The sequence below is a fragment of the Penaeus vannamei genome, chromosome 17, assembly GCF_042767895.1.
Source record: "Penaeus vannamei isolate JL-2024 chromosome 17, ASM4276789v1, whole genome shotgun sequence".
NCBI lineage: Eukaryota > Metazoa > Arthropoda > Malacostraca > Decapoda > Penaeidae > Penaeus > Penaeus vannamei.
In genome coordinates this window covers 20,509,775-20,524,774 of record NC_091565.1, presented here as the reverse complement: position 1 = coordinate 20,524,774, position 15,000 = coordinate 20,509,775, and the positions used below count along the sequence as shown (strand labels likewise).

The 15,000-nt window shown below is 34.5% G+C and overlaps 1 protein-coding gene across 3 annotated transcripts in view; it reads left to right on the top strand.

Annotated features, from left to right (window-relative positions):
* Positions 1–15,000, top strand: part of Sbf (SET domain binding factor) — an 84,353-nt gene that overhangs the window by 36,920 nt on the left and 32,433 nt on the right. For 2 of the 3 annotated variants that reach the window (XM_070132063.1, XM_070132061.1), the window contains exons 9-25: positions 596–709; positions 1,171–1,365; positions 2,002–2,202; positions 3,246–3,418; positions 3,623–3,728; positions 4,369–4,575; positions 4,770–4,883; positions 5,163–5,336; positions 5,566–5,680; positions 5,792–5,957; positions 6,409–6,539; positions 7,168–7,277; positions 7,678–7,770; positions 8,983–9,178; positions 9,278–9,414; positions 9,532–9,713; positions 9,924–10,117. In XM_070132063.1, coding sequence (XP_069988164.1) covers positions 596–709; positions 1,171–1,365; positions 2,002–2,202; positions 3,246–3,418; positions 3,623–3,728; positions 4,369–4,575; positions 4,770–4,883; positions 5,163–5,336; positions 5,566–5,680; positions 5,792–5,957; positions 6,409–6,539; positions 7,168–7,277; positions 7,678–7,770; positions 8,983–9,178; positions 9,278–9,414; positions 9,532–9,713; positions 9,924–10,117 — 2,608 coding nt within the window. The remainder of the gene's footprint in view (positions 1–595; positions 710–1,170; positions 1,366–2,001; positions 2,203–3,245; positions 3,419–3,622; positions 3,729–4,368; positions 4,576–4,769; positions 4,884–5,162; positions 5,337–5,565; positions 5,681–5,791; positions 5,958–6,408; positions 6,540–7,167; positions 7,278–7,677; positions 7,771–8,982; positions 9,179–9,277; positions 9,415–9,531; positions 9,714–9,923; positions 10,118–15,000) is intronic. The other variant, XM_070132062.1, reaches the window with a different exon arrangement.

Below are 15,000 nucleotides of genomic sequence, written 5' to 3'. Positions count from 1 at the left end.
TGGGAAACATGAATTTGCTCAGCTCTCTGTCTTCTTGGATGTGGCATTAATGGTAATGAGGTAAAAGAAAGTGATTTTAAGTCTACTTTTGAGGGGCTGTCTCCTCAGTGATGGCAGCCAGAGCCAAGAAAGCAAACAACTGTTTTAGAGTAGGCTCTACTACCACATGGCATCATGGGACATCATCCCAATGTGAAATGTGGTCAGTCATGAAGTGATAGGATGGGATTTATCATGAGTTAAGCATTATAAGAGATATTAACTCACAGTGTATGATATGTAGAATATCCAGTCAGTAGTAGTATTCATATTGATGTCCACAGGTAGAGATAATTTGCTTATTATCTCTTTAAGGAAAACAGAATTAAGACAGTACTCAATAACAGGCATGTCTAAATTCCACTCAGTATTGAGGGTTTTGCATGATACGTAACACATATAGGTATTACACAATATTTCCTATGGAAGCATTTTTAGTATAATTCTAAATAGTTCCAGTTAAATGGAGTTACAATACACCCTTTTTCTTCTTATTATTATTGTTATCATATATCATATATTTTGCTCAAATGCAATTCATCTATCACAATAACAGATGGATGTAATTGTTGCCGATCTTGATGGAGGATCTATCCGTGTCCCAGAAAGTCTGACGGTGTCTCTCTTGCCAGAGCCATTCTGGAGCCAGACCCACGCTGCTCTCTCAAAGGTAGATTTTACAGGGTCTGTTATTCAGTCTCTTCTTCTCTTTCTTTTTTTCTCTTTCTTCTCCTTTCCTTTCAACATTTTTTCTTTTTTGTTCTTCCTTTCTATTTTCTCCATTCTTTTTTCCTCTTTTTTTCCTGGCATTCTTCATTTTTTTCTTGTTCTCTTTTGTCTTCTCTTTTGTATATTTTCCTTTCTTCTTCCTATTCCTTATTGTCTATGTTCTATTTACCTACATATTAAATTTAAATAGCTCTATTACTTTTTGTGAAGTGTTAACTATTTATCTAATTCTGTTGGAACTTCAAAGTCAGAAAATAAGATTCACTTTTGAAAGGAAGGTCTGACAACATATCTAGTGAAAATTGAGTATTCTAGAAGAACCTGTTCTTGGATCTAAGAAAGGTTGAAGATGGTTGCTATTACTGTACTTTTAAAGTTACTATTCATTTGTCTATTATGCAGGTGCTTCATCCTGATCTCAGCACCGCAGACAATGCCTTTCCCTCAAGTGCTGGTATCAGGGCCTCTCCGCATATTGTGATGGACAAAGAAATCAGAGCTGTGTTCATGCGCATGTTTGCAGAGTTGTTACAGGGTTACCGATCATGTCTCACCATTATCAGGATACATTCAAAACCAGTCATTACCTTCCACAAGGTATGGAGGAGGGATACTGAGTTGATAGGGTTTCTGAAGTTGAATTTAATCTTTTTCTAGTATTGATATTAATATTATTAATAGTATTTTTACACTGCAAATGATTGCAAACACATAGTAATAACCTGCATAAGAGGTAGTGTTTGTGTGTTAGCTGATTTTTATATTATTAAAATTATTTTCTGTATTCAACTCATTTTTGAACTCTGGCTATTGCACTACATTTAATTTCAGGGTCACCTGAATAAACCAGAACTCCTAAGTACAAGGAGAATGTTGTTTTCCTTTGTGTAAATCTTGGTCATGCTTTCAATTGTTTTTAGGTAAAAGTATCATAGGAAGGCTCTAGTCTCAGAAGCAATGTTGCTAGAGCCATGGAACTTCATACCTATATATGTAATGCAGAGAACCCAAAACAGCCTCCATTATTATCATATGTATTGGTGCCTTTCAGATTTTGGACCACCATTATCATGACATGTGTAGATGCTGTTTATTGTCTTTTAGTTAAATAACCTATCCCAAGAAAATAAGAAATGAAATGTCTTTATCTTTTACTTTCAGGCTCCCATAGATTTACAGAAATTTTGTCATTCATTTATTCTTTTATGAGTAATTGCATCTATATTCTTGCAGGCATCTTTCCTTGGTAACCGTGGAATGGTGGACAACGAGTTTGTGGGCAAGGTCTTAGACTGCATGTTCTTCACCACATTTGTCACAGAGAGAGGCCCCCCCTGGAGAGTCTGTGACCTATGGGATGACCTCTACTCTGGCATTGGGGACCAACTACGTCTGGAGCAACATGATAGTCGAATGCTTCTAGTCCATATTCAGGTGCAGTGTTTATTGTGACAAATGTAGAAGAGGTATGAATGAGTATTCCTGGCAAAGATTTAAGTGATGCCAGCCAAGCAATGTCACTGTGAAGATATTCATTCTCGTTCATACCTTTTTAACATTCAGATGCAGATTTTCAGAGAGAGAGGGAGAGGAAGGTAGGAAGGAAGAAAGAAAGAGAGTGAAAGCAAATGGAAAGGGAGAGGAAGGAAGAGTTATACTAGGTGTAATGTAGAAATTGTTATAAAAGCAACAATGCAAAAGTGGACAGTGAAAAGTTCATAACAGTTTGTAGGCTTTATTCTTAAGAGTTTAAAGTGTTTGCTATGGTTATTGAGCACAGTCTTACTTGTACTTTCTTCTCCAGAGGAAAGTATGATATACTACTGCAATAGAAACAAAAGAAAAACATTTTGCTTCCAGCCCATAATATAGTCATTGCCAAAGCAATAGCAGTTGTTTTTCTTAATTAATAATTGTGAGTTTTACAATGTCTAAGACTATTGAAAGCTTAATAAGATTTACTGATATTATTAAGTGTGCAAAAAAAAATTATCTTGAATAACAGTGTTATATAGTTAACAGTAAGAAAAATCAAATGCATTTTGAAAAATAATGTGAGTAGTATGTAATTACACCAACTCAATATACGATGGTATAAAAAAGTATTGTTTTATGACTTGCCTATGGAGAGGATATGGGGTGTTTTATCAGGTTGACCACCTGAGAGAGCAAGAGATGGAGGGAGACAGAAAGTGTCTGTGTGTCAGTCTATAATGCTTCAGGGAAATCATTAACCATTGTAGAATTAAATACTATTATATGTTAATATTAGAGAAGAAAATGTGAAACATTCCATATCAAATGTATCTTTAATCCCTTATTGCCATAAAGGCTAGACTTTTGCATTATGATTATGTCACAGAAAAATTCTGGCCCCATCATTATAGGATTTAAAGAGACACAGTGCAAGTTACCATATACTCTGCTTGATTCTTGTATTTACTGTTGCATCATTCATTTTTTCTTTATCCCTGCAGGAACTTGGTCAGCAGCTGTACAGCAATGAAAACCCAAACCCACAGCCATTTGTTGCCAAGATTCCTAAGCCCACTGAGGGTTCATTTACACGTATCCATCAACCAGTCTTCCCACATATAGATGTTCAGCAGGTCCAAAGTATCATTGATGAAGGCACTGCCAAAAAAGTGAAGTGAGTACTGAGTACAAGCAGGAATTCTTAGTCTGTACTTGGAAAATGTGTTGCAAATTTGGCTTTTTCATTGCTAATTAAGTGACAAAATTTTACATGCATGTACACATAGAGCACTTTTAAACTGCACTGATAGGCTCTGAATAATTAAATCACTTTGGTCTTGTTTGAAATTCAAATAAAAACTTATTTTTCACTTTTCAGAATCCCACAAAAAGTGGGCCAGCCAAGAATTGTTCCTATGGGCCCCCATATTTCTAGTCTCCAGTCTGGCAGAGGATTAGTTTCAAGTTCTGCAAGAAGATTAGAGGTATGTTTTATATGTCTTAAATTTACTCTATTGTTTATTAGCTATAATTTGAGATATCTTTTGCTCTTCCTTTTTATCATTAAGAGGTAATTGCATAGGCATACACTGTTGGTTTCTATGACAGTTTTCATGTATCAATACACAAATATCCTGCTTTAGTTAAATTTTGATATTTATATGTTTGCCTCTCTGGTTCCATGAATTTGCATTACCCATGCTATTCATAGATGAGAAAGTAGAATTTTAAAATTTGTTAGTAATGGAAAAGCTGGTAATTTTGTAGATAGTCTTTTTTTCTTGTTTTCTTTAAAAGGATGTAATATCAGATTTTTTCTGTTATTATTATTTTTGTATATATGTTCTGTATGTTTGTGTGTGTCTTTTTGGATACATTTTGTGTGTATATATGTGTGTATGTGTGTGTGTGTGTGTGTGTGTGTGTGTGTGTGTGTGTGTGTGTGTGTTATATATGTATATATATATATTATATATATATTTATATTATATATAATCTATATATTATAGATTTACTGGAATCTCATTGGCTTAGAATTTGTTTGATTTCTATTTGCTTGCTGGGTAATGGTGCTGGTTTTACTCAATTCACATTGCTATACTCATTGATCTCCTTTCTTTGCAGGTTATGAGGAATTGTGTGAACTGCATATTTGAGAACAAAATAAGTGACGCTAGAAAGACATTCCCTGCAGTATTAAGAGCATTAAAGAGTAAAGCAGCTCGCTTGGCTCTGTGCACAGAGTTAAGTCACCATGTCCAGGGCAATAAAGCTGTTTTAGAACACCAGCAGTTCGATTTAGTGGTTAGGCTAATGAATTGTGCACTGCAGGTTTGTATGAGAGAACACTGTTTTGAATAAAACTCTATATATCACAAAAAGATCTCATGCCATAGTTACTTGAAAATAGAATTGTAAATGAAAAGTTGGAGATTAAGTGTATATTCTTGGTCATATAAGAGAATATATTTACTTTATGATGTGGGATTATCATTGTTATTTCTAATTATTTTTCATTGTTCCAGGATGATTCTCCAATGGATGAGCATGGTGTTGCAGCTGCTCTGCTTCCTTTATCCACAGCCTTCTGTCGGAAATTATGTACAGGAGTCATACAGTTTGCCTATACTTGCATACAGGTATGTTCTGGAATATTAATTGGATCTCCCTCCAATTAATCCTTTTTCCGTTTTCTCCATCTCCCCCCTCCTCTTCCTCATTCTCATAAAACTGAAGGAGCTATATCTCAGATATATGCAATCATACAAGAAAGCATTTTTAACATTAACAAGTGTTTATTGGAATCATTTAATATCTGCTTTCATTGAAACTGATGGCAATGTATTCCATTTTGAATTATCAAATTAATATTTAACTACAGATTTATTTTGTATGAATATGTATAAATGTAATTTCAGGATCATTCAGTTTGGGGCAATCAGCAGTTCTGGGAAGCAGCGTTTTATCAAGATGTTCAGAAGGAGATCAAGAGCTTGTACCAAGATCGATCTCAGCAAGCCAGTCGGACTTCACTCTCATCTGATTCGTCTTGTATTAAGGATCCGTCGTTAAGTCCTGTGAACCCAAGAGATGTAAGTTTGTGTGTGTCTGTGTTTTGTTTTTCTTGTGTTGTTTTGTCTGCATGCTTAAAACAGAACTTTTCACATTTTGATTAGTGATATATGGAGATATATTTATGAGAATTTTGCATGTTATTATTGTGGGGTATTTGATAATCTTTGGTGCACTGCTTCCATTAATTTTGGGACTAAGCACTACTTTGTTATGTTTCACAGGTAATTCACTAGTTTCTCTTAACAGCCCTCAGATTCTGGTTCTTGGAAGGAGTCCAGATTGTCCTTTCTCAGACCACATGAGTCCTCAGCTTTAGAAATTGCAGCAGAGCAGATGAGGCTCTGGCCTAATATTGAAACAAGTAAGTCATATGCTTATTTTACATACCTCTTATGAAGTAATTTTTTTCCCAGTAGTTCAACATAATGATGGAATAGAGTTAGAGAAGCTTATTTCTTTTAATTCCTTGCAGGAAAACAACGGGAAATAGTGGAACAAGAGGAGTCCACTCTATACTCTCAGGCAATCCATTATGCAAATAGGATGGTGTTCCTTAGAGTTCCCATAGATGTTAATGCAGCCACACATAGACGTACCTTCAACGAACGTGACACTGCCAGTAACAGTATTACAAATAGGCAAGTAGCTTACTTTTATAGTTTCTGACTAGAAGTTTTATTTTTTGAAATGCCATATATATTAGGTTACCTATGTTGAGTGCTTTTTAAAGTTTATTGTTATCTTTTGCTTATGTAATTCTTCATATAAGATCCCAATATAAAGTTTTCCAATTATAAAATTAAAAACTGGATTCTTTTTATGTGTACATTACTGAGTTTGAAACATCAGTATTTGCAGTTAAATGATTCAAAACATTTAAGTTTTGTAAATTCGATGTAATGTAAACAGGTAGGGTTACTAGAATTCCTGTTTCTTGTGGATGCAGTTAGACAGCCATTGTTTACAGAGGTTAGTATAGCTGGAAATAGTGTAGATAACAGATTTTTTGTTTTAGTCTGTAAAGGTCTTTATGCTGTGTTGATTACCAGTTTTGTTTTGATATTTATGTTTTCCTTATATGTATTTTAGCATGGCAGAGAGTGATAGTTTAGATGCTGAGTCCGGCTTTGAAGACCAAGAACAGAGTGACCGTGAAGCCAGCGTAGTGCGCTTTGTGGCAAGATTTGTTGACAAAGTATGCACGGAAGGTGGTGTGACAGGTAAGAAATGGAGAGGATATATGTATAAACAACTAACAGATAGTAAAGGAGGACTAATATGTTCTAATGGTTCAGTGTTGATGTGATGTTGCAGTTTAACCCAGTCACGCCGGGGTACATTTTGTAGCCCAAATTAAAAAAATCCGGGAAGCTACAAAATCGGCGGGCGGAGCTTCCCCGGAGTCTGTCCGCCCGCCCGGCCGCCCGCCGCTTTTGCCGCGGAGCACGGCTCCGAGACAGCATCGCACTGGCGGGCAGGCCAAAACTGTTTATTTTTTCCTTGTGTCTCATATATGTGACACCCGGGATGGATGGGTTAAGTTATGGTAGACATACCACTCATTTGTGACCTGATGGTTTTGTGTACAGCAGCATGCATTGTTGGTGTTCACTGGCATTCCTTCATATTGAGTAGAAACACCTTTAAAGTGTGAAACTGTAAAGAATCTTTGTAAAAAAAAAAAAAAAAAAAAAAAAAAAAAGTAAAATTAAGGAAGCAGTAATGACAGAGTAGGAATAATATATTCCCCTCCTCCAAGGGTCAGTGTTGTATGAGTTGAATCTAATAGTAGTGTTCAGTTTTACCAGTATATGTCTCACACCTAAAATTTTCTTTTCTTTCCTATAGAGGAACACATCAAGTCGCTACACCAAATGATACCAGGAGTTGTAGCTATGCATGTGGAGATGCTGGATGCTGTGTACAAAGAATCTAAGCGTTTACCACCAATACAGAAGGTAGGCATAGTTGGTTATACATTTGATTTTATTATAATTATTTTATTTGATAAGCATGCTCATAGGCCAAGGAACATATGTAGTCATTGAATATCTTATATTGGCAATGGTAGAACTTTTATTCAGTACAATGTACTTCAGCTGTTTTAACATTACTTTGTGAATCTTTAAGCTAATTAATTTTTGGTTAAAAAAGCATATTTCAATTTCCTTTCTTTTATCTAGAAGTCAAAAGTAGGAATGATTAGGACTAAAAGGATGATTTCTATAACAAGTGGTAATTATATTTATCATGTATTGTGTTCCAATAGAAGTTCTACTATGTATTAGCCCAAAAGATACTTGGCCAGTAAGAATATTTTTCCCATTTAATAATTTCCTAATTGTTTTGGTCCCTTAGTCCACCATATTCATCAGACGTGATGCTTATAGACAAAGTACTGATGGTACGTACAAACCTGACCCAAGATACACAGAAATTGTCCATGGGCAGGTGAGTCAAGAATTGGGTCCTAGAGCATTTTTGGCTCATGTATCCCTTCTGTGACTGTACAAAATGTTGGGATTTTGAAGGCAGCTGCACTTTGAAGTGATCACAATAGCTTTTTTTCTAGTAGTGTGACGTGTTTTAAACCCATGCCACTTGGGATGTCATGTAAATACATGCCATGCTATCTGTGATTTTAGTCTTTACGTAAAGATGGCTCCACAAGGGTTTAGTCACCAATGAGCCACTTACTAGTACTACTTATCTCACTTGTTTACCCTTTTCCTTGATTTTTGGAGATCTTTTGTCTTATAAAATATGTGTCAATAATATCATGATAATTATAATATCTATAATGATAATAATTGATCAACAAAGGCATTAGTGAAGAACAAAATAATAATGAATAAATTAAAGAAAAAAAAAATCCTAAAACTCAAGGAAAGATGAAATTAGGTGAGGTTGCAAGATTACTAATTGTCTGCTTGGTGGCTACACACTTTTGGAGCCCTCTATAAGTGGAGACATTTCTCAAAGCAATACTACAATGAACACAACGTTTTCTTCGTGGAGATGGATTATTGTGCTTTGTTTAACTTGCTTTCAGAAATTGACTTATTGTGGGGCTTTTCTGGAATAAGTAATATAGTTAGTTATATTGGTAATTTTCATTATTTTCTGTTGAATGGCCAGAGAGAGAAAAAAAACAGGCCATGTTCTCAGTTTTAAGGAAATCAAAGGATGTTTGTTTGTATTTAACAGTGTAATAAGTGAATCACATGATTATATGATGTGAATGTTACAGTTCATTTAGAAAAATAATGATAATAAATGAATATGCAGTTACTTGGAGAATGTTGGAAATTGAGGTGTACTTCTATTATTTACTTTGTTGGGATTCTTTCATGTGGGAATTAAATAAATTTAATGATTATCTGTCATGAATTGTGTGATGCTGGACTGGATGTCACACTTTCAGAAAGCTTTAATTTTTTTTTAAATACAGAACGTACTGTTGGGCAGTGAAATGCAATCTTATGAATTGTTTGTGTTGAAAACAAAATTTATACCATACTCCCTTTGAGAAAATATGATAGTTGACTTTAAAATTTAGTCCTGTTTGTCATTTTACCTTAAAATCATTATACCATTCAGTTTTATTCTATGTGATTGTTTTGGTTACTTTTGTAGTTTCATCTACCTACCAATCCCTTCCAGCCCAAGATATTATTGCCATCGTTAGTGCCGGGTGAAGAAGTAGTGTATGAAGGCTTGAGGGTTTACCTGCTTCCGGATGGGAGAGAAGATGCTACAGGTGGTAGTATTGGAGGCCCAATACTGTTGCCTGCTGAAGGAGCACTGTTCCTCACTAACTACAGACTCATATTCAAGGGTCTGCCTACAGACCCATATGGTGAGTTGGTCTCTTCACATTTGTTCTGTTAAGGTACAGAGTATCAATTTGTTTTTTAATTTTTTTTGCATTTCTAAATATACCGTCTGTTTCCCTCAGCTTGCGAACAAGTTGTTGTTAGATCTATGCCAGTCTCCTCCATCACACGAGAGAAGAGAGTCCCTGCAAACCAGCACCCAGGACCCATGGATCAGTGGTTGAGTGAAGGCCTTCAGATACGCTCAAATACCTTCCAGGTATAACCATGCTATGCCGCCATAGTTTGTATAATAATATATATACAGAGGACTTGAGTTCCATTTGTTTTCCTTAACTTGTAGGAAAACATGTATAAGTAATATCTTTCTTTCCAGTTAATCAAAGTGGCTTTTGATGAAGAGGTCTCACCTGAAAGCATAGAAACAATGCGCAAGATGATAAACCGGCTACGACATCCACCATACATAATGAATCTCTTTGCCTTTGTGGGCCACAGTCATGTTCCACAAACACCAAGTAGACAACAGAAAGATAAGCCAGGATATGGAACATTAAGGTGTGTATTATTTTGTGTGAGAAATAAGATAGGAGTATATTCCAAAGCTTTTTTTTTTTATTGTTATTATTATTCTTATCTGAGAAGTTACTTAATATTTCTGGTGAGTGAATGCATTTGTAAATATATCAAGTGAATTTCTGACACTCTGGAAGCAAGTTTATATATTTACAATGCACACTTTGATAATCAACTGAATGTTTATTACAGAGGTTTTGCCAAGAAGACATTAATGAAGACGGCAAAGGTAGCTGGACTGAAATCTGGTAAAGGTAACAAACGGAACAAGTATCACTTCCCAAGCAACAATAAATCAATGACTTCTCCAGGGAGAATGAGTTTAGCCCAAATGGCCAACATGGACCTCAGCAATGAGAACCTGGCCATAGATGATGATCTGTCCGGTAAGTCTCATTTAAGATGTTTTTTCTTCTTTTTAATCATATCCTTGTATTCTATTCTTCCTCATTTTCTCTTTACAGTTCCCTCTTCAGGGATGATGTACATAATTGTTATTGCTTGCTCAGCGTGATTTAGAAGTCTGCCTCTTTATTTTGCAATCCACAGTGTTTCCTTTTGCAATGCCACCTTCATTTCCACCACTATATATCTACTTTACCCTCTTCTTCCTTACCTTCTTATTTTTGTTCTTATTCTTCACATGCATATATACATACATACATACATACATATATATATATATATATATATATATATATATATATATATATATATATATATATATATATATATATATATATATTTATATATATATACATATATATAATATATAATATATAATATATAATATATAGTATATAATATATGATATATTATATATATATATATATATATATATATATATATATATATATATATATATATATATATATATATATATGTATATATATATATTATATATATATGTATATTTATATATAGATATACATATATATATATTTTATTTATGTTATATATATATATATATATTATATATTATATATATATATTATATATATTATATATATATATCATATATATATACATATATATATTATATATATATTATATATATAGATATATATATATATATATATACATATATATACATATATATACATATACATATATATATATATATATATATATATATATATATACATATATATATTTATATATACATATATATATATATATATATATATATATATATATATATACATATATATATTTGACTTCATCATTTATATATACTGTATGTACATTGAGGTATTTGCTCTTGTTCTGTCCAAGAGATTGGTTGTAGAAGCTATAGAGATGAAATGTTAACCTAACCAGAAAAGACAAAACTATGAAGAAAATAAACCCTGAAAGCACCACATTTTCCTCCACTCTCATGTCAACAGATAAGGAAAGTCAGAATATAGAATCTGAAAACAACAGTACTAAATTGACCCTACACAAAAGGGTAAGAATCCACACTTGGAAAGAGAATAGCATTTTCTACCCATCAGATGCCTTATTTCTTAATCCCTTAGTGAATGTTAACAAAACCACCATGATAAGGACAGTAAAATTAATGTCAGAATTGGTGAGTGTAGATCATAATAGCTTGGGATAAGCATCTCAAGAGACCTGGCAGTTTGCCATATAGTATTCATCATAGAAGACCAGCTCAAAGGAACTGGCTAAAGAGACAAGGACTTAGCTGAGATGAGAAGAACATGGTCAATGCCACACTTGAATTTTCAGGGAGCGTACAATGGGAGTAGTGCAAGCGTAAAAGCATAGTCCTGGATTTGAAAAGTAGAATGACCTGAATTGGAAAACTACAAGACCTGTCTATTGCAATTCCTATTGAAGCTGCAGAAAACCATCTATGGATCATTAAAAGCAATGACCTCAACTGACCAATGGTACCTGGATAATCACACTAGTGATGCCATACCATCTTGACCCAGTGGAGCAAAATAACCTCTACTGTCCACTGTACTCTTGACTCATGAATTTGGTTTATACACTTAGTCACTATTCCAGGAGCTAGGCTATTTTATAGGGGCTTATCACAGTCTTCTATCTCTGAAATGAAGGGGCCAGGCTACACTATGTATATGTATGAAGAATGTAAAAAAAATTACATGAGTTTGAATAACTTCACATCGCAAGAGATGTATGTTTGTAAAATCCAGAAAAAATTACACATGCATTCTGATGTGATTTTTGAACAAATTCATCCTAGATCTAGTGCTTGTATGAAGTACTTTTTTTTATTTCAACTTTTTTGTGTGTGTGTGTGTGTGTGAATTTTTGAAGTGACCGACTATCAGGATTTTTTCGTGTGTGTGTTTTTTTTACACATTTGTCTTTTTTATAAGAAGCACAGGAAAAATAGCAAAAACCATTTCATGCAAGCAAGAGATTTATCATTCAGCTACAAAATGAGCCATAAAACTTTTATTTTGGACTAAAATTGCGTCTGATACAGCTTTTGCGTCTACAAAGGTGGTGTACCGAGATATCAGCATTTTTCGTTTTCTTCATCTTTCCATGACTATCTTGGTATCAACAAGACAAGGTATAAGATTAGTCTTCCTACACCATAATCCTCTATCATCTACCTGCATTCTGAACTCTTCCGGACATTGCCAGTACGTAACAGTTTCTCAAAATCTTACAGTAATCTGGGGTGTCTACAGGCCTTCACTGACCTTTTTTTTTCTTTCTTTCTTTTTTAATTCTCAGAAGTCCAAAAAAAATCATACAGCCATTCTGATTTTATGTCTGAATAGAACTATCCTTCTACTGTTATATGCATTTTAATGAGATTTTAGCCAAAGGTGTGTTTTAACCTAACTTAGACGTTTATTGCACTTTGGTGGTTATGCATACCATGGCTTGGATACAGAAGTTTTTTTTTTTTTTTTCTAACACGAAAAGTTATGAACAGATTTTAATTAAAATTTTACCTGAGTTTTGTCTTAGCCTAATTAATATGGTGGTGATCTGGATCATTTGGCAATCCTACCCCCCATTTTGGGGGGGGGGTGAACGGCATATCATGTTTATTTGTTTGTATGAAAAATTTCTTCATTATCGTTTTTTGGACGTTTGCCAGATTTTTAAAATTATTCTGAAAAATTGAAGGTTGGTCTCATCTTATGTGAAATTTAATAAGCTTTCAGAAAATAATCCCTTTTTTAAATTATCTCTAATCATTGCGTCACATTTGCTGATTTTCTAAGGCGTCGTGAAAAAAAAAATCAGTCGACATCAAAAATGGCTGCTACCACCTAAGAAATAACAGTCGGGTCTTGAAATTTTCAGGGGAGAACCGGGGGCCTAGGAACTCCTTTGAAATGCCTTTAACTCAGTTTTCGAAAATCACCGATAAAAGACCAGACAGTCCCCTTAAATGTTTTGTGGGTATGTGCAGGCAGGCTGGGATGAGTGCTTGCATGCATGTGTGTGTATGTGTGTGCATACGAACGCGTGTGTGTGCAAATGCTTGTGCTTGTGAACGTGTGTGCTTGCAAATGGGTGTGCGTGTGTGTGCGTGCACGTGTGTGAGTGCGCGCGCGCGTGTGCGTGTGCGTGCGTGCGCGTGTGTGTGTGTGTTGTGTGTGTTGTGTGTGTGTGTGTGTGTGACGTGCATATGGGTGTTTGAGTGTGAAGAAAGAAGTTGGAAGATAAATAGCAGTCAAGTTTTTAAATGTATTCAAGGATATTTGTTACAATGTAGTTATCTCACATAGATAAGAACAAAAGGAAGTACCTTTTTTCCAATGTGTTTTGTTGTTTTTTTTCACTGTTTATGTTGACAGCTATTCTTCATTTTCACACTTTCAGAAAGAGAAAGTTAGTGTGAGCCTGTGATAGCATAAGCACTTTTTGGTAACCTTAACATTATCTCGTTCCCATTCATTTTACATTTAATTTTGTGCCTTGACTGGCTCTGCATCATTTGCACAGTTACTATTGCCTATACAGCAGGGGTATCATACCAGTTTCTATATTTTGGGGTTAATTTCCCTCCTGTCTGTCAACAAATTCTGGTTGGCTTCCTCAGGTTGATTAAATTCATGGATCATCTTTGTCCCTGCATTTAGTCAGGAGTTTATTGAAGAAAAGCATAAATAAAGTAAAGCAAGTAATATTTATTGTAAGGCTTAGGTTCTTCCTTATATCTGATGCCTATTTAATGCATGGCGTGCAGTATTATTCTTTTTGATCCTTCCCCATGATATAAAGTATTGCAATGTTTTAGTGTTATTTTCATCTGCTTATTTGCATGAACAGGCATGCATTATCATGTGATTATATTTCTTGATATAATTGACCAGATATCTCATAAATATCCATTTAAGATTAATAAGGATTAATTGAACATCTAGGCTGTTTAGTTTGATTTACTGTAAGTAGACTGAAAATGTTTTATACTTCTTTTTTTACACTCGATAGCAAGTTATTCTATTGTGGTAATAATGTGTTTATTTTTCACTCATTTGATCCCTGTGACCTTATCTTCATACCCCTTTGAGTAGTAGATTGGACAGCATCTCCTTTTTTTCAACTGAATGGCAAATAATAACCACACTTTCCTTGGCAAATTGACTTTCCCTTGATGGTTGAAGTTGATGTAGTAGCTCAGACTCTTCACTGAAGCCACGTTTCTGTTTTCGTGTAACAAAGGCCCGGTCACTCGATATGGCTTCCTAGGTACAAGTAACAAAGGCCAGTGTAAGCTGCTGCGAGTAACATCGCCCGTCAGCCGCAGCTCTGAGGAGTTGGACTGTGGTGGGAGACTCTCGCCCAGTGAGTGTCACCTAGAGAATGACATGCCATTAGTGCTGGTGTTGTAATATTGTTCTAGACATGCCATAAGGTGGCACTGCTATGATTACCCTGAATTTGTTGTGATAACTCAGAATGTGAAGGGAGAAGTTGATCACTTGGAATTTTTCACCCAAGTTGTAAAGTTTTTGGTGACTTAACTACCTGTTGCAGTTTTTGGATTATGATGATTTCTTCTTGTTCTGTGATATTGATTCTTACTTTACAATCACTCCCATAGGCTAGAACATTGAATGTCTTGTAAGTAGTAAATATTCAGGGTTTTCATTAGAACAATGTCTGAAACTGATAAGCTCTTTGAATTAGATCTAGATATTTTGTTTTCTGATTAGCTTAATTACCTCATTTTCTGTTCTAATAGCTCTGCCTTTTTCCAACTGAAAGCAAAATTAGAAAATGCTGTAAGTAAGAAAGTACTACCAATATCCTTATCATT